Genomic DNA, 20,406 nt, shown 5'->3' with positions numbered 1-20,406 from the left:
CAAACTGATCCCCACCCGTATGTTAACCACATCCCCCTGGCCCGCCCCTACGTTACAAGACAACGAATGTTCTACCTGCGCGATTTGTCTATGTAAATGAGACAGTAGTTTATCTGCCCCTCCCCTTTCCCCAGGTTGTCTGTCCTCTCCCCCCTCCCCTCAACCAGGACGCGTCGAGTACATGGGGCCTGGTGGATATTCGCGTGCGGTTTTTGGCTTTTGTCGCCCTCAACGTTCTGCGGCGGGCCTTTGTTCTTGTGTACCGCAAAAATATAACGCAAATATTTAACAACAAAAACATGAACGAACTAAGCCTTATCCAGGTCTGATCAAACCTTAGACCTGGCAGCGTCTGCGGCAACGTAGCTATCGAAGTGTGCAGGCGGCACCACTGCACAGATGCTGCACAAGGCCAGAGGGCCCTCAGGCACCGGGCTACAGAAAGGGGCTGGGGGGTTGAGGGTGAATTGGCGAGGCCCCATTTTACTCTTTAAATCAGGGCCTATGCCAAGCACGCTATGCCAACCGCGTACCAGATTTACATAAACAAATAGTCTTGCAATCGCGTAGAACTTGCTTTTCATTCTAGCCTGTGAGGAGCTACATGATTTGAAATGAATGCCGAAAGGATAAGTCGCTTCTAGAGGTGGCCTTGAATGTGGCAGATCTAAATCTCGTGTCAGATTACTGAGCCAGGAAATCTCTGATCCCGGGTTCAAGCCCTCGGGGCGGTTAACAGGGAAAAAAAATTACGTTTTATATCAGGTTTTCAAAAGGGCCCCTTTATGAGGTGCAAGTTTGGCTGGGTCTGGCTAGGTTCAATCATAAGTAATGTCACAAAAACACTGGAGGAACTTATATCAATGAATCTCCACCGTGAGAGCACAGCGTGTCAACGATTGCGGAGAATTCTGGCCAACTTGGCTGATCTACCAGGACAGGTGCCATTAAGCAGGCACCATAAGAAATGCCCTTTTCCCGGGTTACATGTGGTTGGGATGCTCATGTGATGCATGGTCAGCACACTGGAGTTACAATCCAGAGGTCAACAGTTCGATTTGATCTCCAGGTCAGCAGTTGTGGGCATTGGGCAACTTGCTTATTCCTCCCCCCCCATATTTGTCCACCCAGGATAATAAATGGGTACAACCATAGGCAGCTGATTGGCAGGTTGCGCGTGATGGGGTAAAGTGTGGGTACTTCTACCTCTTCCAAGACGTCTGGTCAGCAAGGAAGAGTAGGCCAATTACCTTAGATAGGGGCTATCCAGCGGAAATCCTTCTGGCAGCAGTGGTGTGAGCAAACAATTGCAGTGCTGCACCTTTACCGTTTTTAGTGGTGTGGTTTATCATGGCACCAGGCATCGGGACTGGAGAGGATTTCTACTCCTCACCACGAACTGGCATCCACATTTCATGGGGTATAGAAAATACAATCAATGTATAGCCATTCTCCCCACTTTGAATGTTTACACGCCGCACCAGGTAATCATTTGAGGCCCAGTCGACCCAGCAGAGGCCCGGAACCAGTTCGGCTTCTCGCGCGACGAGCCCACACATGCGCGCGTGACACGGGGCCGCGGGTATCGAGAGCGAAGCCGCGTGGCGCTCACCGACGAAGTAGGAGAGCAGGACCGTGAGCGCGAGGGCCAGAGAGATGGCGACCAGGGCGGTGCACCTCCAGCTGCAGGCGCTGGGCGCCGGCTTGAGCGAGGGGGCGGCGCGGGGGAAAGTTCCACGAGGGAGCGGGCGCGGTGGGGTGGAGTAGACCGTGTTGGAGCCCAGCGGGTACCCGGGCCCCGTCGTGCCGAACAGCGGAGTGGAGCTGGTGCCCACCTTAAATGCAAAGTGGCTGTGGACAAAGAAAAAGAGAGAAATGAAATAATTATTCCATTCATCGGCTACCACATTCTGATAAGCTCCCCCCCCCCCTCTCCTCCCGCTTAACTTGTATTTAAGAGCTTGCATCTTGAAATCCCTGCCTCACTTGATGCAGCAAATCTGACTGTGATGGTCCCACCTGATGACGGAGACTTGTGTTGCCTCCGAAACGTCGCGATTTATTTATTTATTTATTATTTTTTATTAATTTTTAATTTCATTTTTTACCTACGTGACTTTACCGAAAGAACTAAGAGTATGAATCCTTGCAGTCACGAAAGCTTCAAATCTAGAATTGAAAAGTAAAGTCAAGGTGATTTTCTGTTCGAACGACCAATTGGGCAGTCCTCATCTCCTGCTTACAGGGCCTGGGCCAGTCGTGGGAATTCTTTGTTCTCACTGCGACAGCGAGTCTATCCGTAGGACAACTGCTGTTTATTTCTCCAGAAAGTGGTTCAGTTAACCCCCAACCAGGATTTAAACTTTAACATTTTTCAAATTGCATGCCGCTAGCTCAACCCCTTAGCCACCAGGCTGAATTAAAAGTATAAAAGGGGGTATCTTTACAAAAGGGGGTATCTTTACAAAAGTGTCTTGTTAAGGCGTTCTGTATGTATGTATGTTGAACTGAATCTATAAGTAGGTTTAGCAAATTTACCGCGCAGAAATTAATCATTAGAAAACATAAGTCACGTTAAACAAGGGCCTGATAATGCTGATTGTTATTAACCCATTCACCCGGAAATCCCCGGAGGGTATGGATGAAATTTAATTATGACAAGGTAACGGTACACCTGCTATTCCCACAGCAGCCCTGTAACCGGGAGTTGTGACATGTTAAGGCTGCGTACCCTTGGAGCCTTGAAAAATAATCACACAAGTGCTTGTTCTGTCGAATTAATGTTGCACAATTCGCAAAGCAATCGATTGGCAATGAACGTCCAAAGATCACTTTCGGATTCACTGCAAAATCAAAGACATCATCGTCAGCATTATGATTTTGTAGGTCAGCATCTTCATTTCTACTGGCATCATGTTTTTTTAGAAAGGCAGTATGCAAAACTACAATCATAGCAATCACCTATTAAGATTACATATTAATCGTTAACATTGAAGATGTACGGTGTTTAAGTATCGCAAGCTGGAGAGATGTAAATTAGCCAATAAGCAGGACGAGTCGTTTATCATGCACCACAATGTAGCCACGTTGAAAAAATGCAAGGTCGTGTCATTGGTCTGACAATCCATAATGATCGGAAAGCCATACCATTAGCCAAGATGAGCAGGGTGTATGGTGCCATGTTCTCACGGCCTGATCCAGCGTGTGAAAATGGACCGTCCCAAATTCAGTACGGCCACACTTAGGTGAGTGTATATACGATATCCATGTGTTGAATATTTGCCGTTGAGCTTTAGTGTTTGCTTAGGGACATGGACCCTATTTAATAAATACACCAGCTTCGATAAATTATGTGTGTGCACGTGTGCAACCTCCTAATTCTCTGTTGAGAAAATGTGTTGATGTTTCTGACTGTGTTGAGGGTGAAACATTGGTAAAATAATAGACGTTCCATGAACCATAACAAGCTGTAGCCATAGCTCAACCAAATAGAGTTTCTCAGTGTTAAAACAGTGGGCAGCCATTTATAATTTAGAAATATAAAAAAGTGTATTTTTTTAATTCAACCGTTAATCATTTTCACAATCAACCTCATACGTATAAAAACGAAATTTGCAATGTCGCCGCATGTACAATCACATCTACATACCCCCCTGAGTTTAATCGCAACCGTTGCAATCACCTATGCATTGCGCAACGCTTTGTGAAAATCCTGTCCAAGAAGTATCACTACAAACTTCATCAGAGAGCCACTGGGACTCAGCAGGCATTGACGAAATGTCAAGTTAGCAAAGGAAGGAGATTTTTTTTCAACGGGCAAAGCATGAGGTATTATTTTGGCCAAAGTCAAAATATGCTTTTTCAGGTTCGCAACAAATGACATTGCTTGGAGGGTTAACGCCTGCAAGACCACGCTAAACATATTCTTGCTTTGGAGGTGACTCGTTATTCGCAAGGGAGGTCTGCATCCACCATGCATTACGTTTCAATTTGCACACACACACACACCATCTTTCCCATAACCTTTCCACAGGGGGATTTTTATTTATTTGGACAACGCGCAATCACGACACGCCGGCGCAACGCGTTTAACTATGGGAGACTGTGTGCTTCTCTACAAGCTTCTCAAACTCAGCGGGGGTCCTTCGTTACTTTCAGATTTGCTCACTTCCCACGAATCTGGACAGATTCCACCTCCGTTTGGCCCTCAGGTCTGCCACCACACAGCGAACATGGGAAATCGTTAGATGTTGGGGCATCGAAGCCTTAAAAGTTGACAAAAACTCAAAGGTGAATTTTCTTGACGTGCGATTCACAACTGTCATTCGTAACAAAACAAAAATTATGGGTTTAGTTTGTGATACACCGGGATGTTTAATTCAGAGTTTGGGTCTACTCTGAAAGATAAACCTGCACTGTAGTTTAAAAACAATTATTTAACAGACCTGCGAGTCAAGAAAAGTAAAATTTTTGGTTGTTGTTGAGTGCAAAGGCCCCCTCACACCAAATCTTCATGGAGGTTATTTGACCAAACGTCACCACACTGGTGAGTGCGTGTTGGTGAAGTGATGGAGGGAGGGCTCAGGACTGGTTCACTTATGTCAGCCATGGCTGGAAATCAAACTCAGATTGCTGGATTCATAGTGCAATGATTTGACCACTGCACTACCGATCTCTCCTATGCTTACGTGTGTATATTTAAAAGCCTGTGTGGGGGTGTGGGTTTTATGAGTAGACCAACTCACAATACAGTATTGTAAAACGAAAGTATCTCGTACAATGTCCAAATTTTTTACAAAATTGTTACCTTGATTCCCTTGATGTTTGACATTAGCTTTGCCTTAATTGGCCGGAAGTACATGGCCTTTGTCAAAAAAATAAGATTAAACTCATGGAAGACGGTAATTAAAAATGCGCGAGCTATGCAGCTTTGGTCAAATCTATATTTTATTATTGTCAGGGGTGGAAGTAAAAGCATTTTTTAAAATATTATCAAAACGGGAAGCCTCATTAGTACGAATATTTTGTTTTTCATATTGCAGGCCAAGCCAGAACAACATGGCTTCATTTCGTCTTTTAAAAAAAATCAAATTGTGCGATTGGAATCACATCGTGGTATGAATAATCTATTCATGAATCTCGCATCCCCACGATTTAGAAAATGGTTATTACAGATATTTTCAAAGGAATCTTGCCAAAAATACAGCCAAAGTGCCTTATCTCTTACACGGTATGGGGTTGTATTTTCCCATAAACTATATTATGAGATTGTCAGATGAGACACTAAACAATATTTTTAGTTCTCAGTGCTGAAACGTAGGCAAATCAAATATTATGGGGGGTTTTTGTCCAGCCATTTGTGAACGGACTGAGACCATCAATGGATTTAATCACAGCTGGCTGTCTGGATTATAACTCAGGATTTCCGCAGTGCTTTCTCAGTTCTCCGACCCCTGAGAGCAACACAGACCACCTCAGAGGAATATTCGAAGTTGCAGCAGAACCCGCATTGGCGAATGAGAAGCACCGAATTGTACTTGTTGGAAGTGCTTCGTTTTGGCAACGACACAACCCCAGCCACCATGACTCGCGTGTGTAAAAGACCATCGTGGGATTACGTGATGCATGCACAACATGTTTGGCTCAGGAACGTCTCCGAAGGATGGTGGTGTACATATACATCGTCAAGTTGCGCTAGCCCACAGGCCATGCACTATGGGCCAAGATGAAGACTTAAAGCAGTGAACCTTGGCCTTCGGGAGGGGCATGTTGCCTCTGAGACAAGTCTCCCAAAACCGGCCACCTAAACCCACGTTCTTTGGGACCCAATTTGCTGGAAGAAAAATAATGCAGTATTGCAGAATTTCACACAAACCAGGGTGTGTGGACTAATTTGGCAAATAGGTCCAGGAAGGCTACATACAGCCCCAGCACACACATAGACTCGCACACAAACACAGCATTACTTTGGCATTATTCATGTAGACAGTGGAGGCAAAATAATGGGTAGCCGTATTTATATGTTTATAAACACAACGTTCACAGATCGTAACTGAGAAGAGAGCAGAATATATTCAATTGACAGTTCAAGGACTTGGGCTTACAAATGGATATTCCAGCCATCTCCTGGCAGCTCATGACGCTGTAAGCATCTACTCGTCTGGACTTGCGTGAACTGACGATAACCTGCAAAAAAAAAAACCAGGAAGAACTCTGCTGTGCTTCATTAAACGAGGAAAAGATAAAGGTGCAGCCCTGCTGCCCCTGCTTGCCTGACCGCTGTCCCCCCCCCCCCGTACCTCTCATTAGCATGGGTGGCTACGTATGGTGTGAAAAAAGTTCAACATACACTATGAGATCTCTTTTACCAGTGGCAAAATATAGTAGTAGGTTTATACCCTTTTAAACTGGTACAAAACTGACACCTTTATTCAAACATGATGCCTTGAATAAAGGTGTCAGTTTTGTACCAGTTTAAAAGGGTAAAAACCTACTACTATATTTTGCCACTGGTAAAAGAGATCTCATAGTGTAAATGCTCACCCCGAGCTCTCAATACTCTGATATTGCACTGTGTTTGAGTGCTTCCACTATCGGACGTTCCAGAAAGCCTGTAATGGATATTTGGCCTACACTTCCACGCCGGCCAAACATCTTGGGAGAAGTGCGAATACCGATGCTTTGCTACACAATACGAAACCTGCGGATCGCCTAACTGTGGTGTACATTCATTATGCTGCTGGGTGGACAGAGGCAGGGGCGGGGGGTTAAAAAAAAAAGACCCGTCCATTGTTTCAACTGCCACGGCAGTTGATGATGAAATGCAATTCCAAATACCCGCTTTGTCACTGTGCCTACAGAATAAAACATTTAATCAGTTCGTGTTGCATGTTAGGACGTATATATGGGAAACATGGACCTCCAACACAGCAAATGAAGTAAAGCCTAAACAAATGTGCAAAAGAATCACGAAGAGACAGAAAGAAAAACACCGAGGCAGGACACACCACTGCAAGGAACACTGCCCGATGGTCAGGACTAGCGATGGAGTGATAGCCGAAGTACATCCACTGTGGAGATGGAGCAATGAGATTAGCTCACATGCAGGAGCTATGCAGACTGCTGTGTCACCACACCAAGAGGGGTGGGCGATGATTTGGGGGGGGGGGGCTTAATAGAGCAGTGGATAGAGCGTGACGGACAACTGTCATTGTTATGTTTTCTATATAAAAAAACGAGCAAATATGGTCACATTAATATTTTCTGTTCACATTTGAGGACTGTGAAAGGGTAGAATATTTTTTTATATACCCGAATTAATACGTGCGTGTGTGCATGTATATGCTGCAGAGTTGGGGCAAAATTCAAAGTAAGCAGAACATTTTTTGAATTAAAGCTTTCGTGACTGCAGGGATTCATATTCTTGGTTCTTTCGGAAAAGTCACGTAGAAGGGAAATAATAAAATAATATAAATATAAAACAATAACAATTCTCACGACGTTTCGACTGCAACACAAGCAATCATCATCAGGTGTGAAATCCACAGCATTGCTTGTGTTGCAGTCGAAACGTCGTGAGAATTGTTATTGTTTTATATTAATATTATTTTATTATTTCCCTTCTACGTGACTTTACCGAAAGAACCAATAATATGAATCCCTGCAGTCACGAAAGCTTTAAATCAAAATTTTGTGTTGCTTGTGTTGCAGTCGAAACGTCGTGAGAATTCTAATTGTTTCATATTCATATTATTTTATTATTTCCCTTCTACGTGACTTTACCGAAAGAACCAAGAATATAAGCAGGAAAACATCGCTAAGCGGATATTGTGTTCGCCAGTAACGGCGTACCGTTGCAAGCGTATCTGGCTCTGAACAGCAGCGCTTTAAACCTGTTATGTTGCATCAGCAGGGTGCATCCAGTGCTCCAAATCATACAAACTCTTTGAAGGCGGCTGTGGACGAGGTGTGGCCCTTTGGAGAATCGAGAACTTGAAGATTAACCAGCGAGATGGGAAAAGACACCTTTTTCTCCTGTGAGATCATTAGCTGGAGTCGCTCGGTGTGGTGCCTTGCCCGGGTCTGTGCGCTATTTATTCATTCTTCAAATACTGCTTTTCACTTTCACTTTTTTTAACATTGTATAATACTGCATATAAACTAGTGTTTTCTCTAAAAACCAAGGCTAACCCCTAATGCCATGAAATCCCAAACTTGCACACACACATTTATTTCAAACTATGGGGGGGGGGGGGCAGGTGGCGGGCATGCTTGTATGTGGCTCTGGGTTTCAAGTTTACTTGCAAAGCTGAGACCTGTTATGGATCCATAATCTTAAGTCTACCAACGCGAAAACAACAAAATTTTCAATGCAAAAATAAACTTGATACAACGTTGCACAGCCGTAAAGCCTGCCAATCAGACTCAACGCGCAGCAGCCGACTCTCAAGTGGCTTTACGCTGCGCTCGTTTTACATTTGTTGTGCTTTTTCCGCAATGCCACGCGGAGGAAAGGGAACACCAAGGATACGCCAATACGAGCAGGAAACAAACCACGGAGTGATGTGCCTGTAAATATTAATTCCGGCTAATAGTTAAAGTTTGATTATATATGTAAAGAGGTTAGGCAAATATGGAAAAATAATTATATTTTTAAACATGATGGAGACATTGCGTGATGCACTGTGCCTTGATCACGTGACTCGGGATGCATCATGCATATCTAGCACACAACAAACATTTAAAATAAAATGTGTTGTTGTTTTAGTTTCATCTAAATTGACTGCCATGGATGTTGTTAATACGGCACTTTGGTGGCGTTGCTTTATTTTGCATCGAATATTCTTGCTTCAGCCGATCACGTTTTCAAGCGGTGGAGTGTGGGGGCTTACATTCACGGTGTGGAACATTCATGCCTCTTGGAGTTGACAAAATGAATACCAATGTATGGGCAAGTCAACAGGGATTATCCGATTAAAAATTCACCCCAACCATAGGAATATAGCATTTTGACTGCTGGCTTAGGGCTGGAAAATATGGCATGAGTGCCTCCCCACCCCTGCCCTCCATCGAGTGGGACAACCCTTTCGTAGGTTTTCACTTTTTTTTTTTGCTGAACATATCCTGGGTTGTACCGCGTGTTGGTTGGCACGATGTCCAAAGTTTCATAATCTGGGAGAATTGAATTCAGTTCTTGAAAAAGCTCCCGGCACATGGAGTGAAAGAGCCGGCATCATGCGGTACAGCACAAGATACAACCTAAAAGACACATCGGACAGTGAGTTGGAAAAACTCTGACATTTAGTTTGTATAACTTCCTTTGCTCACTGTTGCACGATGCAAACAAATGACAATGAGATGACATTCAAGGAGGTGCAGACATTGCCCCAACGGCAGCATACCCATCGCCGTAGCTGAGGTCCTGGTATGCCGGAGAGAACACAGCCATCTCTATGAGGCCCTCCTGCCCATTCTCCATGCCTGCCTGCTTCCCCGTCGTCCTATGTGAGTCGGTGGGCACAACGGGGTCACAGGAGGGGTCAGTGTTCAAGGGAGGACAAGGGATTGGTCGTAGTTAAAGTATGTATTTTTAAATAATTAATTTCAATAACATAAAAGGTAAACAAAACAGGTTCGCAAAAGGCAGCTTTAAAGAGGGTATTTGGCCTACTCTTCCATGCTTACGAGACATTTTGGAAGAGGTGGGAGTATCACGCACGAGTCTATCCCACCACACGTGACTTACCCAACGACGATGGGTATACCCATTTACACTGGTGGGTGGACAGAGGTTAGAAATTTAATACATTTGCCCATTATTTTCCACTGCTGCACCAGGACATCGCATAAAATCGGTGACCTCTGGATTGCAATTCCAGTGTGCTAACCATTGCACCACAGCAGCATCTCTATTATTAGTTTAATGCGTCGACATGATCATGGAATTTAGTCCTGGTTTTGTAAGTAGTTTCTCCAGCATTTCCTATCACAATCTGTGTAACTTACATTGCACTAGTCACATACTAATGTGTATAAAGCTGTGTAGTAGATATTATTTTATAATTACATTTTTTTAATGACAGGAGAAGGTGACACATGTCAGGAATATTCCCACCTGGGGACAAAAAAAAGACGTGAATTTGCGATAGCGTTGCCTTCACCATAACAATGACACACAAGGTCTTGACCTTGTAATGAGCATTGTGGATATTTTTTTTTTTACAGGTTCCGTTAATTCAGCCTCCAAATTGTTGACATCCAACGTGCTGTGACATAGCACTGGGGAGGCCGAGGGGTTGAACTAGCAGAGCTCAAACTATCACCCACTGCCATTTGTTTCACCTCCCCCCCATTTTACCCCCACCCCCCCATTCTACCCCCCCCCCCCCAATTTATCCCCCCCCCCCTCCCATTTAACCCTGATATTTTACCCTCCACCCCCCCCCCCCCCCCCCCCATTCGTTTAAAAAACATTCAAAAACTCCTCTCGTCACATTGTGAATACTTGTGAGAAACACTGGCAAAGGTGGCCTCGCATGACGACTGCCTAAAGACGCGTTCTTGCGTGCCAATTATCAGCGGCAAACAGATAAAATATTCCCCCGGCTGGGCACGTGACGCAGCCTGGAAACGCCAGCCGGTCCGACGAGAAGGGAGCTCACGATGCGAAACGTGCACACACCTCGCCGGCACAAGCAGACGCAGGAAAAGATTATGAAATGAGGCACAATTAAAAGCTGTTGCAAGGTCTCCAGTGGATAATGGCCATTATATTTATGCATTTGCATGCGCGTTTTTGAATGTATATACAATATATACACACACACTACATTTTTTTCTTTAGTTCTAATACAATCTTAAAGCCCCTAATAGCAGGTTTGTAATTCAATAATTAATGCATAATAACTGTTCATTACGATCAAATTCATTATGTATTAATGAACTGTTATTGAAGTACTGGAGCATTCATCAACGTGTTATTGCCATTAAATGGCCACTTAGAATGAGGTATTATCAGCAGGACACTTATTATTACAATCTTAACTCATAACCGCATTTAGTTACAAGCCCCTACCACACCCCCCCCTCCCCCCATGGAATGAGCTATAACTATACTGTGTTTACAATCACATCGAAAAGAAGCATCATAATAACTGGAATTAGCAGACGGTTTACCAACTTTGAAATGTTGGAGAGAGAAAAAGAATCGGAGGTCATGCTGTGCAACACGGAGCGGGGAATCGTATGCACACTTCCGTCAAACTCTCAAGCGATGTGCACGTTGGTGAACCTTTTTACCGAAGACACAGTAATACTTTTACAACATGACCAATAGCCATTAAGAAAAATCAATAACTCCAGAAAACACATCAAAAGCCAGTGTTGATCTAATGATGTGTTCCGGGAACCCATGTATGTCCTATTATTTTGTACCTGCTGGTTACTTATTACGTTTTTTTTTTCGCAAAAAAACGAATTCAGCCTCGGTCATCATAATTAGGTATCGCTCTTGCAATCATGATGACACAGGTCGGTTGGTTACTCCTGCACTGCTTTCATAATTCACCCTCGACTGTGGTTCTTCATGTTGACAGTACGGTATTTATATTGCTATAAATCAAACGCCCTAAATGCCAAACACGCTCCTGTAACGTATCCCACAATTACTGAAGAGGAAGCACAAAGCATAGTTTTTGAAAAAAAAATGAATTCCAAGTAAAGAAAATCAAAGCAAAGATATCCGCTGCTGGAGTTGATACTCTCGCTAAAAATGTGTGCAGTGCATATTAACCAGACACGATGTATACATTACAGCGTTGCATATTCCAAAGTGTACATATATATATAAATGCACGTACACTGCACATTACCTTAAGGTTTGGAGACGCACTGGCTGCACAATTAACATAATCTACACGTGTGATTGATTTGTAAAAAGCAAGTGCTGTACATATGACAACAGGAAGTTGCAAATTGGGCATTTAACATGCACAACATATTTTCATCTCATCGGCTAACGATCTGTATACTAGCCCTTTAAACGAAACGCACAAAAATACCCCTGCAAACATTGCAAATTTAATGCCTGTGCATTCTATGTTAATGGCCACTTTAAAATGTCGAAAATATGCATGTCCAGACATTTACAACAAAAAATGCACTTGCAAGCATTTCCGTTCACCGGATGCAATCCATTACCTGGGGTTTTAATAGCGAATTTGCAGAAATAATAACACAAAAACAAGCAAAAGTGATTTTAAGGAACATGAAAAATATGCTAAGAGGTAAAAATCAATTTGTTTGAATTGTAAAATGAAACCAATGCTGTCTTTGTGGAACAACTTTCCGAGCAATGCAAAGTCACATAACTATGCTTGGTTATGAGATCAATAAAACATCTAACAGGAAAAGTGCGCTATGATGATGCAATGGAACGTTTATAATGATACACAATGATCCCAATGTGTGCTAAGCGATATGTTGTGGTATATAGCATTTCATTTATTTATTATGATATTTCCCACTGACAGGTACAAATATATTCAGTTTCTGTGCATATATTTGATGATGCCACAGAGTAATGGTTAGGTCATTTGTTCCATCTCCACGATGTCCACTAGTCGAACAGCAGGGTGTTTGGTGGGGTAAAGTGTGGGCACTGCCACCTCTTCCTCCAAGAAATCTTCCCAGCGTGAACGAGTCGACCAAACGATCCTCGAGAGGGATTCACTCAAGCTCCCACAAGTGGAGGGCCCATTGTTCCAGGCAGTAGTGTGAGCAAGCAATTGCAAGGGATACACCATTATCTTCTTGGTTCTTTCGGTATAGTCACATAGAAGGGAAATAAATAATAATAATAAAACATAATAAAAAATAATTTTATTGTGTTCTTTTTATTATTTAATAAAAGAAATGTTATTTTCTTACGTTTTTTCCCCTTCTACGTGACTTTACCGAAAGAACCAAGAAGATGAATCCCTGCAGTCACGAAAGCTTTAAATCGAAAAATACACCGTTATCTTTACACTGTACATCTGCGTCCGATCTGTTACATCCACACATTACCTGCAAACGCAAGCTTCAATTTGTGACATGCAGAAATTCAAAGTGGCACTTGTAGTTTTTACAAACTTGAAAATAAAGAATTTTTATTTCAAACAAGGCAAGAGGGCTGCCGCAAAGCAGCGCCACTGTAGTGGTGGTGCATGGAGAAGCCACAGCATGCAAGCACTAAGTGTGCGGGGGAAGGACAACAAACTAAAGACAAAAATCAGTTGCAAAGAAATGAGTATTCAATCTAGATTTCAAAGTGCAGAGCTCCCAGTGGCTTCCTCATATCGGTAGGAAAGGCGGTCAACAAGGCCGCTGAAGTGCATCTGAAAGCGCGCGATGCAGTGACCGTCTTTGTTCGATGGCCAGCCAAAAGCCACTGCGAGGATGACTGGAGTTCGTGTGATGATGGTTTATGCAAGAGACGAGTATTACATATTACTACTCTGATGAATACATTTTTTTTTAGCAATTGAAGAAAAAAAAATATTCACAACCAGTGTTACTGGTAGGAACCACCTGGTTCCACCAGCCCACAGGGGATTCTTGTGTCCGTCCGTCATGCATCCAAAATGGGAGGGGTGGGCTGGGAGGAGAGGGGAGGGTGGGGAGGGGCTGGGTGGGGAGGGTGGGGCTGGGTGGGGGTGGGAGGGGTGGGGCTGGGTGGGGCTGGGTGGGGAGGGGCTGGTCACCCCGTGGTGCCCTTATAAAACTCAACGTTTAACCTACTCACGCCGGCTTGTGCCCGCCCTCACAGTCGGCCATATTTGCGGAATACACCACGCCGCCGTTGACCCTGGCCATTGACCGAGCAACCCAACGTCTCTACCAGCTCCCTCCGCAGGAATGTGTTTTTTACAGAAGACTGCAAGTTGCTCAAGTCAATACGTGACCATCCCCAGGATATTTAAGATTGTTGTGAATGCCAAAGGCTCCTACATCTGAATTAAGGGTATTTTATCCGCAATATATCCATTATGAAAAAAGGCCATTTCCTGTAACATCATCCATTATATATATTTCTCTTCCTTTTAAGGGCAATGTTATTGGCGGGGGCATTGAGTTATTTGGTATTTCGACCTATGTGTACTACTGCCAATCCAATATCGGGAAAACATTTTTTTTAAACATAATTTTGAAGATCCAGAGAGTAGTGGAAGAAATGTCCCGAGACCATTTGCCAGCTCCCTTGTTGTAAAACAAAGCTGACTGCCCTTTCTCCACTAAACAGCAGCGTGAGCATCATACTACAAAGATGTTGTGTGTAGTTTTGTGGGTTAAAAGACAAAACTGAACAAATAAACGACAACAAAATTAGCAGTTATGAAAGGAAAATGTGTTCAGAGACCAAGTATGTCATGCTAATGTTGCACCATTACGGCTGTGTCCCCATATAATAATATGGCCCTAACAGTTTGCAATGTATTCCATTTACAGTATGTTCATTATCTCGGTCTCTGTTAATGGGCCCATAAATTCAAGCCCATATTCAACGTGCATGCAAATATCAGAGATATGCTCTTACAAACCGATTTTACAACCATGTGGGGTTTTTTTTGGTTTTTAAACAAACAAATCAGCAACCCATTTTATATTTTTTGAAAGAATTGCAGGCAGCAAGGGGCTGCTATTTACATTCACGTGGCCTGGCCATCGCTCTCCAGAATGACGAGCGTTCACTTTGTGGCACATTCAGGCAGGCCAGCATCTATTTGGGCCTCCACAGGGGCGTACACATCGTGCATTTGTTGTCTCGCTCTTATGTTACGCAATGTATCTTGTTTATATACTTTTGCCTAGACTGGCTGTAATGAGTCCGCCCTGTGCTTTCGCGAGGATGACATTGTAAACAAGGCATGAACAACCGCACAGTTGCCCAGCTTGGAAAAAAATAGAAAATGGGACCTGCAAAAAATATTTAAAGCGAACAAAAGATGGCTGAATATTTTACATCGTCCTTCTGAGCTGTGCTATTTGGCTGAGTGGAAGTTTTGTGCAAGGGCACACAAAAGGCAATGTTTTTACTTCGCACCAAAAGGACGACCCAACAACAAGAACAAAAAGCATAGAAGACAACGGTTACAAAACGTCGAGAATTTCAAATGACCTCCTACATATCAACGGCTGAACAATGTAAATCTACGAGGTTATGGGAAACGTGGAAACATTATGCAATGGAAAAGTTAAAAGTGACTTCTAAAGTAGATTGCCTAGAGAAATATCCGACTTCAATGTAATTATCTGGGGCTATGGTTAAGTGGCCAAGTCGTGGCAATACACGCGACCTCCATGTGTATTAAACTACGTGTGCTAAGATGTATGAGTGAATACCATCTGAAACGTATTTGTTTCTATCCATTGACCGAATTGTTGTAATTATTCTGTTCCCGGAGATTACCCATTTCGAGAAAAATAAATGTTATACTTGTTTAAGACATATTGGAAAAAGTATCAACGAACAATATACTGTAATAGATTACTTTTGACTGGAACACTGTTTCAGAAAAAGTAGCTTGAACATCCTTACACTGGATATTTCAATCGCAGAAAGCAGTCATTGCTTTCTTAGCTTACAAAGTTAAGCCCTAAATATGATGGGAAATTCAAGGTTAGTTGATAAATATTGTAAGTGAAAGAAAACAATCATCAACTACAACTATGATAAATCCACTGTTAAATTAAGTCATGACCAAATCATATTTTTTTTTATCAACATGCATTTTGAGCATTTGGCTTCTACACATTTCCAAGTGATAAGCCACTTCGTTGAGCTATCATTTGTGGCCAGGTCACTTCTGAAAAAGCGCTACACAGCTCAGTGGGCCCTACCTGGTAAAATAAATTAAAATGTTCATAGTTTATCATCATCATAATCCATCTAGCTCTAGCTCCTTCACGGGCCAATAGTAACCCTCCATCTCTCAGATAGCCATCCTCTTCCTCATGTACCCTCCTTTGGCTGCCATTCCATCACCAGTCTCATCCATTGGCCATCATCCTTTGTAGTCAGTTGCCCTGCGCAATGCCACTTCAGTCAATGTGTCTCGAAATTACATTTGTTCTCTGAACCACGAATTCCTCTATCTGTTGTTCATTGCAATTCCAAGGAATCATTTATCCACCCTTCCTCGTGGAAAATTCCGCTTTTTTTTCTTCATTTTACGTGTCAATGTCCATGTTTCCGATCCATATGTCATCACAGGTCGTACGTACTGATTGACATCTCTACTCTTTTGGGTGCATTGCTATTTTGCTTTTTATTAGCAAATCAATGTATTTTTCCCCCGTATGAGTCGAACCAACTTTCATTGGAATTTAATTCAATTATTTAGCTCACGGTCCTTTTTTATTCCAGCCCTAGAGATATATATATAAGCAACATAGTGTATACACTGGAAAAGCAACATCGTATATAAAACTATGTTGCTTTTCCAGTTATGTCTCTGCCACAATATTAATGTTTATGCTCAGCAACCTTCCAGGAATACAAATAAACACATATGTGAAACGTTGAATGCATTGTGAGTATCCAGTATATATGAAAAGGTTTACATTAAAATATGGCGATTAAAGATGTCAAGATAGAGAATCCAACGTGAAGCTCATTGTGGTGGCATGTATATTTGTGCACGGGTGTGAGACTAGCGGCCACCATGGCATTGCTCACGAATGTTGGGTTGTGTTTCTTTCGCGGCAGAAGATTAATTTTCTTTCATCCTGCAGGCTATGGTCAGCTCAAACGCAGCCATCCGGAAAATGTATGTTTCTCATAAGTATTGAAAAATATATCTGTTTCATCTATATGGCACACACTTCTGATACAATATTAAATCAAGGATTGTCAATGTGTTTTGTGGATATAGCATCGTCGAGGCAATAATATAAACTTTATAGTTTTTTCCCAACATAAAACACAAAACATATATTTGATATGAGAAGCAATTGTTTTCTGTCAGGGCAGAGCATTTTCTCAGTCGCACTGCCCTAGGATATACTGCATCGATGACAGTCAAAGGGAAATCCAAGGGTTATTAAACAAGACTGTGCAGAAGAGGGGCACCACTTCATTATAGCAGAGGGAATAATGGGGGGAGGGCAAGGAGTGAGGGAGAAGAGGGAGGGAGGGAGGTAGGGAGGAGGGGAGGGAGGGGAGGGGATTGAGTTTTGTTTTTATTGTTGTGTTGTTTCCCTTCTACGTGACTTTACCGAAAGAACCAAGAAGATAATGTTGATGATGTTGAAGATGGTGTTAATATTGATGTTGATGATGTTTTGGATGTTGTTAATGATGTTGATGATGGAGTTGATGCAAGGTAAATCAACAGCCGTTCATAATAAAAAGCATCCATCCACAAAAAAAAGAGAGGGAGGGGAGTGAGGGAGGAGGGGAGGGAATAGGGGAGGGAGAGAGGAGGGGAGGGTGAGCAGGGAGAGAGGGGAGGGAGGGTGGGGAGGGGAGGGGAGGGAGGGGAAGGAGGGAGGGTGGGGAGGGGAAGGAGGGAGGGTGGGCAGGGAGGGAGGGGAGGGTGGGCAGGGAGAGAGGGGAGGGTGGGCAGGGAGAGAGGGGAGGGTGGGCAGGGAGAGAGGGGAGGGTGGGCAGGGAGAGAGGGAAGGAGGGAGGGGAGGGAGGGGAAAGAGGGGAGGGTGGGGAGGGAGGGATGGAGGGTGGGGAGGGTGGAGAGGGAGGGAGGGGAGGGAGGGTAGGGAGTGGAGGGAGGGGAGGGGAGGGTGGGGAGGGAGGGGAGGGTGGGGAGGGAGGGGAGGGTGGGGAGGGAGGGGAGGGGAGGGTGGGCAGGGAGAGAGGGGAGGGTGGGGAGGGGAGGGTGGGGAGGGAGGGGAGGGAGAGAGGGGAGGGTGGGCAAGGAGGGCAGGAAGAGAGGGAGGGGCAAGTGGCACATCTAGGGGATTATGGAAACTGGAGGTGCGGAAGGTGCACCGGATTATTTATAGGAGGAGGTGGAGGTGGTGGTGGCGTGATGCCACTGGTTTTCCCAGGGGGGCACGTAAGGGGCATCATTTCAGCTTGATGTACGGGGTCGGGACTCGTATGCTCGGAGGGTGAAGTGTGGGTGGGAAGGAGCGAGGAGAGAGAATGAGGGCAGAAGATTAAGCTCGAATGCTGGTCGTGTGGCCAACTGCGTTAGACTGCAGCGTTGCCACGATCGATTTATTAAGACCTATAGAAAGTGCTGGAAGCCGGTGTTGAATCTAGTTATGTCTCCATTTTTTCCCATGTGGACTTACTCTCGATATGAACACAATGCTGATTTGAGTTTCATTGAATGCATGTGCTTGCATTTAACGTATGCTATATATCAAGCAATTCTTGTCATCTGTTAAAAAGGAATGCTGACATTCCCCTTTCCAGGTAACATCGCAGCATGAACAACTCGGTCAAAACTATGAGACTAATTAGCATTTACTCCGATGACTCAGAAAGATAATGACGAGTTATGCATTCCTTAGAATTTTTCATGAATTGCATATCTGCTTGATTTCTGTATTTAAGTCATGTGTCATTACATTAATGTTTATTTTGCATCTTGGAATTCACATTGCTGTGATTACAATTCGTTTTCATACAAATATGCACTTGCGGATATGCAGTCTTGTCATCAGTTATGCAATGTGCTCTCAGAAAACAATCTGAATACGCAGCTCGATGGATTAGATAATTACAAGCAAACAATGTCTCCATTGCAAGACACACCACATAAACTGTGATACCACCACAGATAATCAGAGCAACAGCAATTATGTTGGAGCACAACAGACATGGGTGACATCCTCGTGAACACAAAACACACCCATTAAAACCTGAAAAGTGCCCAATGAAGCTTAGAGAGATGCATGCTCAGATCGCACCGAGAGAGCCCGAAAGAGGAGCACGTGGCTTCCGAGAGCACCGTGCAAGTTAATGGCATCATTAAAACTGGTAAGAAAATAGGTGTGCTTGGGCAGAGCACGTCTCCAGGATGGATGATGGCTGACGGTCAAGAATAATGGGGGAGCGGCGGCCTCGAGGAGTGATCGGAGATGTGAAAGCATGTCCCTGTGCAAGTATTAGATGGATTCGTTTCTTCACAAGGTCATGAGAGATGGCAGGCAGCTTAGGGAAGCCTTGGTCCAGCAGTGGACTGACCATGAGAGAATCAGCTTGTGAGAGAAACAGAAAAAACTGCTGGGTGTTGATTCCCACCCACCCCCCCTTCCTCCACTCCATCAGCGCCCCTAATGGCTAATGCGACCGGTGAACGGACGAGAGATAAATTGAGTGCAATACATGTGACGTGTACTCATCGTGTTCCAGGGCTCAATTTACAGGACACGTGGAGTGTGTGTCATTTTAACATGGGAGGACATGGACAACTTCCTCCCTTCCCCATGCAGTCAGTGACTTTGGCGGCACCTTCACGCGCCTCGATGCATTTACAACTCTTGGCTTCCTCGACTTGCCTGTGCGGTGGCGGTGGTCACACAGCGCAACAACAAAAAACGTGGCCCTCCTCGTGACTTTGCAGAGTTCACGAGCACAGGCGGAGTGATAAGGTCAGTAAGTTCGGTCCGCTGCATCTGCGCAGCAGCCGCTTTGTGCCTTCGCAGTGTGCTTGCGTTCGTGGCTCACACCGCGCGTGCCCGAATTTGATCGTTTAGGCTGGCACCGAGTTTTTTTTCTTTTCTTCCACCCAGCGCTTTCTGATTATTAACGGGACGGGCTTAGAAAGGTCACGTCCTGATCTGAGAACGCTCATGAATTGCTAAGTTGGTATTTAATGCAAAATTTATTTTCTTTTCCCATTTTTATTATATGAGCCTAACACTTAACACTACTTTAATTTTACCTGCATAAAATATGGTAAGTAGGAGCATTATTTCAGCAGTGACTTCAAACCCAACAGGATATTTTTCTGCGAGCCGCATATACATATCTATTCACAGTTGCTTCACGTTTGTGCTTATCTACTGGTCATATTATGGACACTGCCAATGAACTAACCAATTGTCTTTCCCAAGTTGCATGCCATTTGGTGCCACACACTGTAATTGTTTCCTTGCTTTCTATCCACAAGAAGAATCGGATCTCGCAGAGAGACTTTTTATCATCAATAACGCATGTGCAAATACAAACATCCCCCCCAATAGCCTTAACAGACTGTTGGGGCAACCACAGTTAGCGAGTAGCACCTATAAAGGCCGGCACAGTACACGAGGGGGTGGGTGGCCAGCACCACGCCCGACCGCCTTTGTCTCCCCAGTGGGGATGTTTACACACCACACCAGGTACTCATTTGAGGCTGAGTCGACCTAGGGGAGGTGCAGGACCGTTTCAGAGTATCTGCACTGGTGTTGGCCATG

General features: G+C 44.0%; 1 protein-coding gene across 3 annotated transcripts in view; it reads right to left on the bottom strand.

Moving 5' to 3' along the window:
• Positions 1-20,406, bottom strand: part of LOC144723278 (teneurin-3-like) — a 469,866-nt gene that overhangs the window by 187,140 nt on the left and 262,320 nt on the right. For 2 of the 3 annotated variants that reach the window (XM_078601881.1, XM_078601883.1), the window contains 2 exons: positions 9,402-9,500; positions 1,613-1,851 (listed from right to left, as the gene is read on the bottom strand). In XM_078601881.1, the coding sequence (XP_078458007.1) occupies positions 1,613-1,851; positions 9,402-9,500 (338 nt within the window). The remainder of the gene's footprint in view (positions 1-1,612; positions 1,852-9,401; positions 9,501-20,406) is intronic. The other variant, XM_078601882.1, reaches the window with a different exon arrangement.

Source organism: Lampetra planeri, chromosome 17 (assembly GCF_965212315.1).
Source record: "Lampetra planeri chromosome 17, kcLamPlan1.2.h2, whole genome shotgun sequence".
In the NCBI taxonomy this organism is placed as follows: Eukaryota; Metazoa; Chordata; class Hyperoartia; order Petromyzontiformes; family Petromyzontidae; genus Lampetra; species Lampetra planeri.
Note: the sequence above shows the minus strand (reverse complement) of the source record. Positions and strands in the feature narration are given on the sequence as shown.